Below are 18511 nucleotides of genomic sequence, written 5' to 3'. Positions count from 1 at the left end.
ATTGATTGAATAATTTTAAAGAAGTAAAAATCTTGGAGAAGTATGGAAATATGGATGATGACAAAGTGTAATGTCAGCCAAACAGTCATGTCTAAAATTCTTAGAAATTTCTACCAATAAGCTTTTTTAGGTGAAAGCCACATACCTTAAATTCAGGATCTAACCTTTGACTCTAGCTTAGGCTGTTTCTGCCTTTTTTGCACATCTTTCTCTCTTTCCCTAATTAAAAAAAGACTAAAACCCTAATGTTTGTGCAAATATCTAGGTACCGTACAACTTAGTTTAGCTCTTGTGTTGACTGTGACCTGATTTATGTACAATATTGATTTCATAATCAAAAGGGTTCTTGCCTTTGAAGAAACAGCACATTTTTCATAAAGGCATCTTTAGCGTTTTGTTTTGTTTTATTTTGAGTTAGACTTCTTCCTTGATTTAATACTATTTTTGTTTCTTCTTTTGTTCTTACTTGTGGCACCTCTCTTAAAAGTAGAGATTTGTACTTTAATTATCATAATACTTGGATTTGTCTTTGCTTAATTTGAGGCATCTCTCTCTCTCGCTCACACACTATAAAATCTTGTGATATTTTGTTTAATTATAAAACGAGTTATTAGTACTGTTTCTTTTGCATCATGTTGATTATGCCTTTCTTTGCAAAAGCTCAACTCTCCAATATGTTAATTAATTACTAGAGTACTAAGTTCTTGATAATTTCTAACTTATATATGATGCGGTACATAGCATTTTTACATAGAAGTTAGCAGACAATTTTCTTGATTTAACATATATATGAATTTGAGTAGTAGATGAAATAAAGAAGACATATCCTCTAAATTTAAATTTGAATAGTTAAATGAATTTGGACTCTTAAAATTTATAAACGTTATATGAAATTACTGTTAAACCCTTCTTTATTTTCATGATTTTATTACTTGGTGGTTGTATTGGGGAAAATAAATATTACACGTGAAATTAATTATGTGGTTGACATAGCAAGACATGTGGATCACTAGAAAAGCGACGGCTGGAGAAGAGTATTAAAAAAGACGTGAGTCTTAATAGATATGAACAAAACGTCTAAGAGACGAGAAAAAACGGTAGTTCGAGTCTCTTTAGCAATTTGAAGAGGCACCAGTGGAATGAACAAAGACAATAAAAATGACAGATTCATTGGTCTTCAATTAATGAGCATGAATGATTACAAATGTTACAGAATCTTCGCGAAACAGTTACGATTGCCAATTATAACGTTTCATTAATGTCATTAATGCTCATAATGACTCGATCATAAAAGGGAAAAGACGTTGTACTTAGAGATTACTCCCTCCGGTCCAAAATAAGTGATTTTTTGGATGTTTTCAGACAGATTAAAGAAATTCACCTTTTAACATTAATTAGCAATGGAATTGACCATATTAACCTTTACTATCTCACATAAACACTCCTAACACATATTCCAACACTATTTACTCCAAGGACAATGTAGGAAAAAAATAATTAATTCATTATTGAAATCTGAAAAAATCACTTATTTTGGACCACAAGAAAAAGGCCAAAAAATCACTTATTTTGGACCGGAGGGAGTACTATATAAGGAAAAGAAATGTCCTTTGTATGGACACGTTCTGAGTATTATTGGAATACAATTATTTACTTTTGCTTTCTAATGATTACTTTGTTATTCTGATTTCCTTTCTTATTGCAAGACTATCGATTTTCTTGATTATTAGTAACCCGAGTACTTCTAAAAATAGGCTTTGGCCGAAATTCCTATTTTTTGGTTGAACAGTGGTCTTGAAAACTGTGGATTTTTTCTCAATTTCTTATTTGGGTTCCAAACCCTCACTTCCTCTTTGAAGAGGGAAATCGCTCTACCAAAAGGAATGTATGTCACTGAAATTTTAAGCGGCAAAACCATGTTTGGGCAACTTTGTTTTTCCTTTTTCTAATGCCTAATTTTCTTAATAAGCAAACTAGTACCTCTAATGCACTAAATTAAGCATTGGAAAATGAGCACTTAGCCGCCCTCTTGGTTTTTGAAAATCCTGTATACTTTTGAAATATACCTTGAGAAAAATGTCCTTTCTCCTTCCACCCTCGTAGTTTTATTGCCCAATAAAAAATGAACCTTGACTGTTTTATATGTAATGAAGACATCAAATATATATCATGACCTATAGCAAGTACATGGCTATGGCAATTACTTTTTTAATGACAAAATATTTTTTCCACCAACATTGACACTTTAGTTTAGCTCTAAGATACGATCACAATACGTGTTGTTACTATTGTATAGGGACTTTGAGATTATAATGGGATCTTTGTATATGCTAACGCATAATTTGCTTGCAATAGTTGTTTCCTTTGTTTTAGCGGACTTGGTAATTTACCTAGAGAAGGAGGATATTTTAATAGTTTATAAATTCGTCCTACTAATTTGGTCTTCTTAAATATACATTGGCTAATGAAAAACTAATAGATTGAATGAACTGAATTTGTATTTCGTATGTCAAGATAAAAACTGAAAAAGAAACTAACAAAGTCGTAAATATATTATAACACACCATAATTTTCTTGCTTTGGTCTGTGGATCGCTCTCTTATACTCACAACGAATGATCTGACTATGAAGAGAAGTCGAATTAAGGAGTGCAGCCGCAAGGGTTGAGAAAACTGTAGTTAATTATTACAACGTTATTTTGACCGCCAATGGAGCAAGCAAAGTCAGAAAAGGTATTTCCCGCATGGTTTGAATATCTTGTAAGTGGAATTTTAAGAATTTACTAACAAATCTTGACATTAGAATTAAATCCCCGAGACACGGATTTGTGACTAAATCATCCACCCCTGGAACTCCCAGACCACTATTAAAGCTCAAAAGTGTAACATTCTCAAAAAGACGACACAAGCTGAGAACCTTCGATGAAACTATATTATTGTATATCGTCAAAAATGAATGAATACAGTTCCGTTTCAATGACCAAGCACACTTACAGTCAAGTTGATACGAAGAACAGTGTCCTTTCTCTGTGATTTATATGACAAGCTCAAACCGAGCCTAGTCAAATTCCAATAATTTTGTAGTTATACTGTGACGTTGAACAAGTAAACCCTCAGTACCAAAGCAAGTGCAAGTTGCAACAGGAAGATAGCAGCCACAATGAAGAACCACCTTTCACCAGCCGATGCTATGTGGTGTTTCAGATTAAGAGCCACAAATGTGGCAGACATGAAGCCAGCTACACCAGCAACCACCCATCTCACTATCTCCCAGGGAAGAAGAGAGAGACACTGTAAGCAGTTAATCATAGATCTAAGTATGGATCCTAATGGCAAACTTAAAAATGATAGTGAAAGGATTCATCAACCAACAGGTTTCCCAAAAGCTCAACAAAGTATACTGTAATTAAATACACTTACCAATGCCGGAATGAAGACAAAGAGGGAATAGCCGTAAAGGCACAGCAGCTGAACGAGGCCAGATGGGGCAGAGAAGTACTTGAGGACTAGAAACAAGCAAAGAGGAACAATAGTGGAATAACCATAGAATAAACCCGCAGACCAAGTGACAAGGTTGATGTCATAGTTCCACTCCTTGTTCTGTAGTTTGTGTGCTATATAGGTAACAAATGTGCCAATGGAAGCTGCAACAAATACCAAGGTACTGCATATCCAGAACGGGCCATACCTGAAAAGAAAAAATTGAGTAATTACGGCAGAGAAGTTTGCTAATATGGAAATAATTGAAACATACACTCATAACATCTTAAGGGACAAAGAAGTCTAGACACCACCCAGTACAGATAATGGCTGCATAAGCATCTAGCAATAGTTTAAGTTTAGATGCAAAGTTTGCAGACATCATTTCTGTTCCTGCACTGCACCCTTTAGCAAAACTTCCCTGCAGGCAAGTTCTGAACAAGCTTCTTCTTACTCAGAGAGCATGTAAAGCTGAGCTAAAGACGTATAGAGGGGCAGCAGTGGCAAAACTTCTCTTGCTAATCACTGTTCTTTTCTTTTTCAAATTCTTTTAGTAGGTTGTTTGATGATTATTACTTTTTTGTCCATGAAGGTACAGTTCTGAAGTGTAAACGGAATGTCTAAACAATCCTATATAATAGAAGATAGATATAGGGATAGAAGAAGAAATCAAAACGAAAGCACATAAATTCTAGAAAGGAAATCTGATGACTTGCACAAAACTCACTAGCTTCAGTACAAGGCGCTGGACAAATTCCAACTGGAAAATGACAAAGAACCAGCCCAAATTTTTCATATTGGTTCTTCTGTATGCCTAATGGTAATTTTCAAAATATACCGTCAGAGATTTGAAACAAACTCCATCTAGTTAAATTTAAGAATTGTTCCATATCCATTAGCCTGAATTTACACAAACCCGTTACAGCCTGCATTTAATGCATGGAAGTTTCCACAATAAATCACTATTCAATTCGAACAAGTTAAGCATATTGGTAGCTCATTGGCAATCTCCGAGCAGGTAAATGCCTCTTAGTCGAGGACTAAATAGCTGATCAATGAGAATATTGTAGGATGAAATTGATAGACAGGGATATTAATTAACGGTCATCTCATCCAAAATCATAACAAAAAATTAGAACAACAACAGTCAAGAAGAAGAAAGTGTTACTGGGAGCAAGATATATTCTTGATCTCCTATAAACTGCCAACTTTATTCATCCGTGGTAAACGGGAAAAAAAGGGCAGAGAATTGATAGAAGTGAATGGGATAAGAATTATATAAATGCCATTTAATAACAGTAGAAGCCCAAAGGCCTATATTTCCAGGAAATAACTACTCATAATAAGTTTTTATAAGAGTTATACTTAGGATTAAGACACGAGAATAAATGCTAATTCAATAAACATAGAAATAAAAGAGCAGGGAGCATACAAATCTGGTTTATCGGCAGTCTTCTCCGAAAAGGATCCCGTGAAAGGAAAGAGTGAATCTTTTATTCTCTCTAGAACATCAGAGGTATCAACATCAAAATAGGGCTTGTACGCAGCAATAGTGAAAGCGCGAAACCAACCGCTCTGCTGGGGCTCATCAGAACCAGATACTGGTTTAGAGAATGTATCTACAACAAGAAGTCATAATTATTATCTAAAAAGAGAAGTAAATTCAACCTGAACCGTGGAAAGTGGAGATAGAAAAATAGATTTGCTAATAATTTAATGAAAAGGACGCAATAGCATGACTCGCAACTTCCTTCAGTTAAGCTTTGAGAGTTAACTCTTTTTAGGGATAACAAAAACTCTATGAAGAAGCACCAGATGAAACGTGCAATTTTTTTAGGAGAAGAAAGATACTGTGATCAAACTCAAACAACATGGCTGTGGAAAATACTTCCTCCGTTCATTAAATGACTTGTAATGCACATACTTTTTTGAATATGCAACTAAGCAGCATTTTGCTGTTCGCATCAATAAACTTTACCTTATCAAAAAGAAGCACCGGATGAGACAACCTGTACGGAACTAGGTATACCTAGACTAAACATAACCACATTATTGTAATCCCTCGAAACCCATCCTGGGACTTCCTTGTATTTATTTTACCCTGGCAAAATGGTTTCTTCTTCACCTCATTTTGATTTATACGTCTACACAAAATTCCATTCGTGCTTCCAATTTTGTACTGGCGAAACAATTTCTTTCTTATGTTCTTACTGCCTCGTATAGCATCAGATTTGAATTCAAAATCATTGTTGGAAGAATGTGTATTTGAATTCAAGATTGAAGTAAAAATTTCAAATTGAAAGAAGCCATAGCATAATTAGCTGTGTGTAAGATTTTAACATCAGCTTAGTTGAATTAAAAATGCTGAAACATGCTGGACAGCCCCTTCATAACGCAATGTTAAGCACTATCATTGTGCTTATATCACTATTACAAAGACAAGTAAGTGTTGGATCATGAACTACAAAGATCTAAAGACAAACTTAAAAGCTGCACTAGCTCTGCTTCTTGTATGTCTAAATTCTAAAGAATCCTGCTTCTTCCCCCCCCTCCTTCCTTTCTTTTGCAGAAAAAAATTAGCTGAATTTAGCTGAAACCACACGTTAGTTAATAGCAACACACTATTACGCCTTTACGTGGTAAGTATAATGAATAACTTAGGAGGAGATACCGTCAGCATCACGTGGAGGTCCAGAAGCACCAGAGATTTTCCCCTGGGAACTGGAAGGTGGAAATGTCTGCAAATTCGAATCTGCAATGACAAAATAAACCCAAAATTTTTCGCAAACCAACTCAAAATTATCCACAAAAATATTACTGTACGATTTTGTTAAAAATCTGAAGTCATTACCAGTGAATTTGACGGCAACTTGGCCAGGTGGATCTGCGACTGCCTATAATATATAAGAAATTAGACAATTAGATCTGAACGATGGCCAGAATAATAATTCAATCAAACCAACAAAAAAAATGAGAAAAGAATTACAGGAACAGATCCGGAAACATTCTGATTATCAATTGCGGTGTAATTGCTGGACATCATCTTCGTTGCTTCTCTGTATAAAACTGTATATGCAAATTTATTCTTTCAGCTCAGTTTCGGACACAGATCTGTGATCCTCCTCTTTCTATTTGTTTCCTTAGTTATTTTAATTTTCTTTTCTCCTTTTTTTTTCGGTTTTTGGTTTTTTCCGGTAAGGGGTTATGGATCTTGTCATATTTGGGCTTTGGGTTATGGGTCCCAACTCCGAAACTTAGACGAGAATCTTTCATTTTTTTATGTTTTTTTTATGGAAAACGTTTTCAAAAGAAAAAGAAAACAATAAGTAAATATTTGAAGTTCAAAAAATAAATTTGTAATTGCTGTTACAGTTCCTATAGGAAAAAAAGAAAAAGCTAAAATACAAAATGAACATGTGGTTTTATTGTTGGACCATGTCTAGAATTTTGTTTTAGTTTCCCACCCGGTGTCCCGTATTCATATTTGGACCCGACTAAATCCGGATTCGCGCCGAGAAGTCCCACATTGAGGTAAAGCTTTCCTAAGTCCTAACAAAGGCGACTCCATACCCAAGGAATCGAACCCGAGATCTCCGATTAAGGATGAAGGAGTACTTACCCGAGACTATGTCTAGATTTTTCGTGATACATGTTACTGTCTTAAAACAATTCTCCTATAAAAGTCTTTTTCTTTTTTTTTTCTTTTTTTTGTGGAAAAAAATATGGAGAACTGGGAAGTTTCAAAAACAAATAAATTGTTGTAAGAGTTTTAATGGGAAAACATGCAAAAGCTATAATAAATTATCTAGAGGTGGTTTTATTGATGAAATGAATATGGGTAAATTTTTGTTTAACAAATTAAAACAGTCTTAAACAAACTCTCCTTTGAAAGTCAGTTTTGTTTGGAATATAAAATGTTTGAGTTTTTCTTTGACTAATTTGAAGATTAAGTACACGCATATAGAATTTCGTATACCTGTGATTGTATTTTTCAAACGGAAATGACTAGTTTTCCATTAAAACAACTAGAGTTTTCATCGTCATATACACGAGTTTTATTATAAAATTTAAAAAAACAAACAAACAAACAAAAAACGATCTCCTTGTATACTTTGAGGAATTAGTTCATTCAGTTTAAACAACAGATCCAAGTTCATATTGAGAAACCAACTAACTGGGGAATAAGAAAATCAAATGTTGATTGTTTCTCTCCTACATTATTGAATAAACAAATATTTCTTGTCAGGTTATTCTCTTCTAACAAATCTGAAAACTATCATCTTATTGTCTTAAATTCATCATTTGCTCGAGATGTTGCAGCCTGTAATCATATTTGTTGTATGCCATGGACCTGAATGCTGTTTAACAATGAATCTTCTCCACCTTTGAAACTAAATACTTAGATTGCAACAATGCAATTAGCTTTCTTTCTTCTGCTGATTTCTCATCAAAGTCATTATCCGCAAATACTTCAGCACAGTTGATCACAAGTAAACGATTTATGTACTTTTTAGCCTTCTCTGCCTGATTAGTAGAATTCTCCTAAGTGCAAGTATGAGGACCCAAGTTGAGGCGGAAATCTTTTCCTTTATCATTAGAAGCAATGCGGAGCTTAACACTGTTTTGAGGATTTGAGCATGTAATCCCTTGAAGAAACCCAAGATACCTTCTTTCTTCCAGATAGAGCATATGACACCACTGATTGTCTTACTTGATTTCGGTTCAGCCTTCTTATCCTCATCATCGTCTGCAGCTTGAATCATGACCTTACACCTGATTTCAGGTTGATGTTAGAAGGCTTACATTGGATTTGAAATAACGTGAATCAATGATAAAATCCAAAAGAGATTCACCTGATCGCTGGATATGTTAGAACAGTGGCTATGCTCTTTGACAGCGCACCTAATGCAAAAGCTGAGAATGCAGAAAGTACAACAGGCGATGAATCTTTTTCTGTCGTCTTCTCTTTACCTTTCAGCAAGTGTTGTTTAAGTTGATCAAAAACTGTATACTGCATCACATAAACATCTATTTTAGCATATTCTATTGTTAATTGGTAGAAACTTGTGGCTTCACGTATAATGACATTACTTGAATTAACAGTGTCTCAAGTTATTCAACCAAATTTGTGTACACTAATTCAACTAGTTACTTATTCAATTTACAAGAAAAATAGTTTTTAAAGAATATTAAGTACCTGAATGGCAGGGTTGGATGTCAACAGTAAAGAAATTCCAAGGCCATCAAATGCTTCACTCCAACTACCTTCTGTAAGTGTTTTCCAGAGGCCTTTCGATTTCCCAAAGGCACTTGTCTGCATCCTTGAGGAAGCAGTATCCAGTGGCTACAGAAGAATATCAAAAAACTTAGCATCAGAATCCAATTGAGCAGCGTGATTCTCGGTTACATGAGATTATATTACATAATATGCTTTTGGCTAGCAAATATCCATGCAATCTGATGATAAAGAAGTGGAAAAAGAGCCATGGACATTTAACAATGAGTTTTTGGCTCTTGCACCTACAATCTTCCATTTTTAAATTCTGTCGCACAGAAAACCCTTACCATAAGTCATGAGTTTATATCACACCATGACCATGGATTAGACATCAGAGACATTTAGTGTTTAGATAGAAACAATCTAAAATTGAGAGAGTTGCACTAGTTCTTTTGCAAACGGCAGCAGTAATGAGCAACCTGGAAAGTTGCTCCACTAATATTTTACTGGTCTATGTGCCAGCACTATGAATAGGAGGTGTAAAATGTGCACTACATAAAACTAGTTTCAGTGTCTCAACAATTGCTTTTCTTAGTTCCTTCCCGTTGGAAAAAAAAAAAAACAGATATGCATTACTGCTATCTGCCATATTCAAACAGACAAAAAGCTCGCTTGTCCCTCAAGAAGCATTTGCACTTGCATAATAATAAGCCTCAAGCTCACTAGTAGGTCCTACCTTCTTAAAACATACAGGTGAGATTAACCCGAAAAAAAAGAATAAGGTAGAGCTTCGACACTACTCTTTTTCATGTTCCAACTAATCTTTAACAAGAAACTAATCAAATTAAAGGTGATCTACAAACTGCTTACCTGAGTTGCTAGGGCTGTACAAGCGCCAGCTGCAGCTGCAATTATCAAATTGGCTCTTGTTCCAATGGATTTGGCACCACTTCTCTCCAAATAGAGTCTCTTAAAGTAGCTATATCCATAGAAATACACAAACTGGGCAATGAAAGATTGCAAGTTCTTGGTTCCCAGACCTTGGTACAGTGACAGTACCTTACCGCTTGATATTGCCTCCAGCAAAACATCTGAGAGATTCCTGCAGAAGAAAGAAATGAATCAGCGACAAATTTAACGACGTCGGAAAAAGTACAGCACTCCAACTCCCAAGTCCCAACAGACATAGTGGACGAGGTACCACAGAAGAACCTCTGTATCAAATATTAGCACATTGTCACACAATGGATGTGCAGTGTACAAATTTCAGATGTGCCTCACTTTCAAAAGATAAACAATTGAAAAGAGGGACACAGTTAAAGAAACTAAGAGCATCTCGTCCTAGACTTCTTTATAAAATCCAAGCCTTTAAAGGAATGGTCCATCATATAAAATTAGGAAAAGATCTCTTCCTTGCCACCAAGAGAATGAAACATCAGTTAGTTGACACATCTTCTTGATAACCGAGTAGTACGTAATCAGGGATTCAACCGTGTCTCTCTAGGCAGGACTCAGTTCATTAGACTCCGAGGTTAACTTATCAATCAATCAGAGAAAAACAAAATAAAAAAAAGCTCTAAGGTTTTAAGCTCAATGGCGATTTTCTCGTCCATATCAATAAATAAATTGTTCAAGTAGATAATATCTAACCCAAAAAAATTATCTTTGATAAAGTGATTATGCTGACACCCCGAGGACGAGTGTTATTACCTGAAGCAAAGGTACCAGACCAAAAGCTCCAAGTCTACATACCATGCACCTCATTTGCATGAAAAAACACAGGATATTTCAATTCTCACACTAAAGGTTGTAAAATAAAAGAGATGACGCCTTTAATCCAGCAAGCATGCGCTTCCCAAATGTCCCCCTAATTAAATTAACCTTTATGTTACGGTTCAAAGTAATATTCTACCAACCTACAAAAGCCTCTCTAGTGACCATGAACAGGAGGACGTAAAGCAACTTGTTAATCCTTCTAATATAAGCAGAATATGCAATAGAAAGCTCCTGCATCTGTTTGGCCTCTCAGATATTGGAATATTTTCTTAATCTGACTAACGCAATGCTTTGAATTGGACTTATCTGAAATCTGAATCAAGCATCATAATCACGCTGCTTTTCGTACAATAATGACCAAATCTTCTTTCCCGGAAATTCTAAGGCTTGAAACTTGGATGGAGGCAATACCACAATTCCCCGCCATTCCAACAAGTTTCACAAGAGAATACAAAGTCAGAAGAATAGTGAAATCTTTTAAGGATCTTGGGGTCAAAAAAGATATGCCACATTTGTAATTATGACTAATAAGGTTAATATAAATAATGCCAATAGCACAACCAATCTCTCATATTATGAATGCTGAACACTGACTCTTAATCGTCCAGAGAAAATGAAGATTAGCTCTTATCAACGCTATTCTTCGGAAAAATGAAGAGAAAATCATATCTGTATTTGAAATATTCTCTTAGCTAACGAGGTAAACAGAAACTGCGCAATGGACTTATCCTTTGACTTATGCCCTTGGTCTTGGGCCGGCCAACACAGTTCGTACAAATTTCTTTCTTTTTTTTCTTCTTCTAAGAAGTCATTTCTTACAGATAATTTTTCACTATCCTACCCTCTGCGATGCAGTAAATAATGTCACAAATTTTCGGAAGAGAAACAAATCATCTTTTTACATCAACCTGATAACTTGGGAAATTCTGAGTCATCCATTTATTTCTCTGTAAAACTCAAGTAATGGAAACTCTTTTCTGTAAGCAATTGAAGGCTAGAGTTTTGAAAGGTCTCTGGATAAAATTATTTCCAAAAGTTTCACTACAAAACAAAAGAAGTATTTTCTTCGTGGAAGGCATATTCTGCAGAAAGAAAACCTTTTAACCAAAAGGCAAGGATAATATAATAAGATGATTTGAAGAACAACTTAATAAAGGTAAATAAATATCTAATCAATGGCAGCTTTTCCAATGACAAAATTAACTTTTTTTCCCTGACAACTAAATTTGGCCACATGGATTTCAATTGATCCGTTAACTAAAACTAAAACACGAATCTGATGCACAAGTCTCTTTTAAAGATCCAAACTTTAATTACCAATCAAGGGTTCCTACTGATCCAGCCCCACCCCTTCACAGAAAAAAGAATCATATAAACACCCAAAAAGCTGATCAAACAACAACAAAAAAAAAACCGAAAAAAGGAAAAAAGAGAGAATTCCATGATCAGAGTATAGTAAGTAATCGGGTGGAGAAATCAAGAGTACCTGTATTTACGGAGACCATGAGCTTGAACCTCAGCTTGGTACTTAGCTTTACAGGTATCAAGAGGGTACAAGATAGTAGTGCTAACTAGAGCTCCAATGGCTCCAGAAGTCGCCTCTGATATGGATTCCAGATCACCTGACATCTCTCTTTCTTCAACTATACAAAACTAATCAAGAATTCTATTTACCGCATCACAATTATCAAAAACCCAACTTTATAGTACTAATTGAGCACGGATCATTTAACAAACGCGGAATTTCCAACATCTAATAAAGTCATTGTCTTAAAGGGAGAAAAGTAGGCGGCTTTCTACGCGAATTTGGTTTCCTGCGTTATGAATGAGCCCGAAGTGTGATTACACGGTGGGTGGTGTGGGGTCCAGGATGGGTCTTCTTGGGAAGTGTAATACATGATATATTAAAAATGACTTTAGCTATTACAAAATATAATATAATATATGTGTTTATCATATAAAAGAATTTTGTACTGGTTATACAATTTTACCCCTATCATAATAAATTATTATCTGTTTATTTACTAAATTAAAAAATTTATTTGTTGCAAATAATTACTTATTTGTAATTATATATTACTCCCACCTGTCCACAATAAGTGACCAATTTGCTTTGGGCAAACCCATTAAAGAAATATTAAATTCTAGACAAAAATAGTTAGTGTGACTAAAGTACCCTTAATTAAATTGCAGCATAATTTAACGTGAGGAGTAAAAGACTTTTTAGGAATACGTACATAAGGATAATTTTGAAAAAATAAGTTCAATTTTTTCTTGATTATATAAATGGACACTTATTTTGGACCGGTCACTTATTGTGGACCGGAGGGAGTACGTAATAAAAATATGTTAAAATAGCACGGGCTAGCTAGTTTTTGGACTGGTCATTCAAAAATAGTCAGCGTTAGTTAAGTCATTGAAAAATAGACACTATTTTGCTGCAATAGAGATCGGTCCAGCATAATATACTGGATTTTGGTGCACATGTGTATGAACTTCCAGCATATTATGCTAGACCAGTATACTTTGCTGGTTCCAGCAAAGTATACTCCTTACTCCAAACTCAAGTATAATATACTGCTGGTATTTTCCGGATTTTGAACAGTATTTTCGTTCAAATTTATCTTTAAATGAAAAGTGACTAAATTTGGATGACTTTTGAAATTGTGACTATTTTTGAATGATCACTTCTAAATCTGACTATTTTTGAATTTTTCCCTAAAAATCCTGCCAATAAATAGTTAAATAGTTAAACTCGGTTGGAAAATGATTTTGGTTTTTTGCGTTGTCTACATTTTCCACGTGACATATCCTAAAGGTGGACTGGAATTGGTGATGGGGTCCGTCTTTGCTACGCGACTCCTTTGACCTTGGCTTGCCAAAAGGGACTTCCCAGTTTCCTCTTCGTGCCCGTTTGGGAAACTTCTTCGTATTATTTGTAGCAAATTTATTTATTTGATTTAGCTAATTTTTCACAAAATCAGTAGAATAATTATAGGATAAGTCTTCTTTTGTTTTTTAGTGCAAGGAGTATAGGAGCAAACAGATATGTTAGGGGAGAGAGAACAAATTACAGCTTGTTTGGATGGTTGTTACTTGTTATCTGTTATATTGTATCGTATTATTACGTTAAATACGATATTTGTTTTGATTGTTACTTAAATTTTATTGTATCGTACCGTTAAATTCGTGTTACATAACGACGAAATATGTCACTCTATGTAACAACCGATTTGGTGTAGTCGCGACGTTACCTTATTTTATTCTCTCAATCTCATTCTTCATTATTATTAAATAATGACCTTTTTATATAATAATTTTATCCTGTATCATAATTTTTTTGTAATAATATTGCAAGTTTATTCTTCATATTGCTGGTGTGTGATATCATAAAAACGATGGCAAACGACACAATCTATCCAAATATTATATTTATCAAACAATACAGTACAATACAATATAATACGATACAATATAGTACGATACGATACATTATGAAACGATACATAACAATCATCCAAACAAGTTGTTAGTATACTATTACTTATTAAAACAAATTTACATATCCACTGATAACGTATACATTATGAGAAAAGTTTATTTAGTTGGGCTTGCAACTATGCTAAAAGCCGAGGAAATTACATTAAATGCCTATTAGACCCAAAAATATTACTCATTTTTGTTTGACAAAAAAGTGTTAAATATTTTTGTTAAATTAATTAAATAAATGGTAATGGGTAAATTCTAGTTAAATGTAATAACTCCTAGATCCAAGATCAACGGGTAGCAGTAATCTAAAAAATGCATTCAAAGCTATTAAATACCAAAAGGGTGTTTAATGTTACTTGTTATGAATGAATGAGGGGATACGGGCAAGCAATAAATATGGTAAATGGCAATTAATGTAAATAGCGAGAAAGATTCACCCAAATGTTCAATAAGGTGGATGATTCTCCCTCTGACAATGATGTCAAGCGTGGGAATATAGGAAACTTTATCGGATCAGATGTGAGAAAGTTTTGGACAAACAAACAATCGAATCTTGTGTAAAGATAATGTTTGTAGTTGCTTGAGGGTCAGCTTTTCTAGAGATAACTTATCAACTAGAATACTACATACCCCCCCCCCCCATGTCTCTCTTCCTGCTTATATGAGATATATTCCTTATCTACTGAAAGTACAAACGTAGAGAATATTCTACAGAATATTTCGTTAAAATATCTTATTGCTAAACTAGCCGTTTTGGCCGATCTGAATACTCGACCTCAACCTTAGCTACTCGGCTCGCCAATGTTACTTCTTAAGTATGACCTCGACCTAATAGATCCTTGAATGCTCTCTTTCAGGCGAGGTCCCCTCGGATGTTCACCCCATACAATTTTTATCGAACCTCAAACTTATTTCAATTGTGCCTATCTTCCCCAAATTAATTACCTGCCTACCTATCCCTTTCCCTCTATAATATCCCAACTCTTAATTTCCTCCTTATTCCCGTCATTACTAGCCTATATTATTGGTGTCCACTCCATGAGTTAATGCAAATATTTTTCAAATCAAATGTTCGTACTGTAATGGATTTGGTAGTAGAGATACCTTGATAAGAAGCCTTCATTGAAAAATTCTTTTGGTTTGAGGTTCGAAAAGAAATTGTCTTTTTTTGTCTGTAGGTAATTATTACTTACTTCCCCAACTGATTTTGAAGTGTTCGGAATTGAATTTCCAAGACCCACAACTCTAGAGCATAAGGCTCTTTAATCTTAAATTTCAACTAGAATATATTATTGGTAATTCGGGGAGGGTGTTATCAAATATTGCTTATAATACCATTACAAAGTTCATACTAAATATTTATCACATATGGGGATAGAATATTTTTAAATATTTTAGCTGAAAATTGAAGAAGAACATAGTTATCCAGTAGTATACCTTTTATAGTATACATATATTATAAGAGTATATAGCTATGCTACAACAATATATTGTAATGATATACAATATACAGAAACAGTATACTACTATAGTAGTATATATTAATTATACCATAACAGTATACTGCCATTGTTATATCATTTTGGTGCTATTGTGCTAAGCTAAAATCGTGGTAATAGTTTAAATTGCGTGGCTAGTAACTGGAAAAAAAAAAATATTAGTCCACCATTAAAGGAGCTTTTAACCTTTTGGTTTGGGAATTGAAAACTTAATAGTTGCTTCGACTTTGAATTCGAGTGGATATTATTAAAACTTATTGTAAATATTTGTAAGAATTTAAATATGAAGTTTGGGTTTATTTAAAGCTGATCGAAAATTTCAAGCTAAAGATCTCCTCCGGGTGCATTTAGTCTCCAACTTAATTTTTTTTTCGTGCTTATATGAGATATGGTAAGGTTTTGTTTAGTTCATTTGGAATTATTGATGATTTCAACTTCTTGTTAAGATCGAAAAAAATCAGGTTTCATGCGGAAACTAGTAACGCAAACCTTAAGAACGATAAATCAGACAATAAAAGAGAAATATACCAAAAGAGACACAAACATTTAATATGGTACGGTCAACTGACCTACACCCACGGCGGAGATTGGCAATCCACTATATAAAAGGAGAGTACAAAATATCGAGAGAACAATCCATGAAGAGGCAAACACAAGTGACACACTAACACTTATCTCGTAAAGTTCTCCCCCTAAACATGACTCTCAAACCCCATGTAGCTACATCGTATGCTACTGAACTTGAAGGAATGATCTTCAATTTGTAGAAGTCCAAACATTTTCCTACAAGAAAAGAACTAGCCAAACATGGAAGAATTATAATTTCCTCCTACAAAAAGAAAAACCCAATTATGGTAAATATATTGTCCTTTCCTTTAAGAAATAGGAAAACCAGATATGACAAGAAAATCAGGACAACACCTAACAATTCTCCCCCTTGGCCCGAATTTCTGATGAAATAAACTTGATCCACCCTCTTGTCATAATCTTTAATAAGCCGCTTCTGCAAATCTCCACACAAAGTTTGTCTCAACGCGCGTAGCACTTCGGTCAAGTTTCTCAGACAAAAATCATGGTTACCGTCAAATAGGTTGTGGCTAGAACTGACCCACCAAATAGCTTTGGTACCGCGGTTATAATTTTCTTTTACTAAAAGAAAAACCCAATTATGGTAAATATGTTGTCCTTTCCCTTAAGAGATAGGAAAACCAAATATGATAAGAAAATCAGGACAACACCTAACAATTCTCTCCCTTGGCCTAAATTTCTAATAAAATAAACTCGATTGACATTCTTCTCATAATGTTCAATAAGTCGCATCTCCAAATCTCCACTGCAAAATTTATCTCAATGCGCGTGGCGCTCCGGTCAAATTTCTCAAACAAAAATCACGATTATCGTCAAATAGGTTGCGGCAAGAACTGAACCCGCCAAGATGAACTTGTCTTGAACCTTGCTCTGATACCACTTGTTAGGATCGAAAAAAAATCAGGTTTCATGCGGAAACTAGTAACGCAAACCTTAACAATGATAAATCAGATAATAAAAGAGGAATATATCAAAAGAGACACAAGCATTTAGCGTGGTCCCGCCAACTGACCTACATCCACGGCGGAGACGAGCAATCCATTGTATAAAAAGAGAGTACAAAATATCGAGAGAACAAACTCACGAAGAGGCAAACACAAGTGACACACTAACACTTGTCCCGTAAAGTTCTCCCCCTAAACACGACTCTCAAACCCCATATAGCTACATTGTGGATGTTATTGAATGAGAAGGAAGTATCTTCAATTTATAGAAGTCTAAACCTTTTCCTACAAGAAAAAGGACTGCCAAACATGGAAGCATTATAATTTCCTTCAACAAAAAGAAAAACTCATTTATGGTAAATATGTTGTGCTTTCCTCTAAGAAATAAGAAAATCGAATATGGTAAGAACACCAGGACAACACACTTAACACTTCTTCCAAGTTCCAACCATAATAGGTACATAATGTAAATAGTTAGCGGGTAAAGATTCTTTATGGGTAGAAGCGGGTAATTTTTTTAGTTTTTATAAGTATTCCTGATACTTCTTCCTAAAAGATGACCAGACGACCTAAATTTTAAAAAATAATTATAAATGAAATTGAGAATAAGGCAAATACATGTGATAGATTTAATGTGTTCAAAAAGGTCAAATAACAATACATAATATTCTTTATCATTATTTGAATTCTAATATTAGTAAATAATAGAGATTGGGTCTAGCTTTCAGTAAGTAATTTATACCTTATTGATAAATTACTATTCGTCTCTTTAAAAGATGAAAATAAAAATTTATCAACGAAAGAGAGCTCTTGAATTAATAAATTTAAATTTTCAAATTTATTTTTTTTGTTACTATTTCTTTTAGTTTATTTTTGTATATAATGATTCAATAATTATTATTTTTCACGCAGATATATTACTTGGCTATCATAAATGTGAAAATATTGTCCTTTGATCTGGGCTTTATGAGCGAATGAAGCAATAACGAAAAAGTTAATTTTGTTAAGAAACTTAGCTCAAAGTAATAATATGAAACAAACAAATAAATAAGAATGTAGAGAGAAAGAGAGGAGAAATTCTTATTTATTCAATGTAATCAAGTGTGTTACAAAATGACTTCTCATCCTCAATTTATAGTACTACATAGAGGTATACCAAAAGAATTTCATAAATATGCCATTAAGCATTTGAGATCATGGGGGAGGTATGAGAGTTACAACCATAACTCCATAAGTATTAGAGTAGTGAGAGTTATGGAGATAATGGAGAAGAGTAGTGGGTATTACTCATTTGGTGGTTATGGACATCCACTATAATATATTTTATGACACTCCCCCTTGGATGTCCATAATAATGTGCCTCGTTAAAACCTTACTAAAAAAATCCCGTGAGAAAAAATCTTAGCGAAGGAAAAAGAGTACACATATCTTGTAATACACATTGTTTTCTGCCTCGTTAAAAACCTTGCTAGGAAAGCCCAGTGGGATAAAACCTTAGCTAAGGAAAAAAGAGTGCAA

At 34.2% G+C, this 18511-nt stretch overlaps 2 protein-coding genes across 2 annotated transcripts; both read right to left on the bottom strand.

Annotated features, from left to right (window-relative positions):
* On the bottom strand, positions 2907–6694 carry LOC109225290 (protein YIPF1 homolog). The gene is made up of 6 exons (XM_019389906.1): positions 6466–6694; positions 6331–6373; positions 6151–6231; positions 4912–5098; positions 3420–3687; positions 2907–3290 (listed from the first exon to the last, which is right to left on the bottom strand). Exons 1-6 carry the CDS (start codon positions 6520–6522, stop codon positions 3084–3086), a joined length of 843 nt encoding a protein of 280 aa, XP_019245451.1. The 5' UTR covers positions 6523–6694; the 3' UTR covers positions 2907–3083.
* Positions 7565–12281, bottom strand: LOC109225289 (peroxisomal adenine nucleotide carrier 1-like). The gene is made up of 5 exons (XM_019389905.1): positions 11960–12281; positions 9568–9799; positions 8677–8823; positions 8333–8490; positions 7565–8252 (listed from the first exon to the last, which is right to left on the bottom strand). Exons 1-5 carry the CDS (start codon positions 12100–12102, stop codon positions 7979–7981), a joined length of 954 nt encoding a protein of 317 aa, XP_019245450.1. The 5' UTR covers positions 12103–12281; the 3' UTR covers positions 7565–7978.

Source organism: Nicotiana attenuata, chromosome 5 (assembly GCF_001879085.1).
Source record: "Nicotiana attenuata strain UT chromosome 5, NIATTr2, whole genome shotgun sequence".
Lineage (NCBI taxonomy): Eukaryota > Viridiplantae > Streptophyta > Magnoliopsida > Solanales > Solanaceae > Nicotiana > Nicotiana attenuata.
This window is presented reverse-complemented; position numbering and strand designations above follow the sequence as displayed.

Bases quoted from the DNA above. Each gene is read 5' to 3' on its own strand.
- LOC109225290 (XM_019389906.1), bottom strand. From the start codon at position 6,522: ATGATGTCCAGCAATTACACCGCAATTGATAATCAGAATGTTTCCGGA. The intron at 5,099-6,150 runs GTATCTCCTCCT...TTCTTGTTGTAG, and splicing joins ACCTCCACGTGATGCTGACG to ATACATTCTCTAAACCAGTA. The intron at 3,688-4,911 runs GTATGCTCCCTG...TTTTCTTTTCAG, and splicing joins ACTGCCGATAAACCAGATTT to GTATGGCCCGTTCTGGATAT.
- LOC109225289 (XM_019389905.1), bottom strand. From the start codon at position 12,102: ATGTCAGGTGATCTGGAATCCATATCAGAGGCGACTTCTGGAGCCATT. The intron at 9,800-11,959 runs GTACTCTTGATT...TTTCTTCTGCAG, and splicing joins CATGGTCTCCGTAAATACAG to GAATCTCTCAGATGTTTTGC. The intron at 8,253-8,332 runs GTGAATCTCTTT...ACCTGAAATCAG, and splicing joins CTAACATATCCAGCGATCAG to GTGTAAGGTCATGATTCAAG.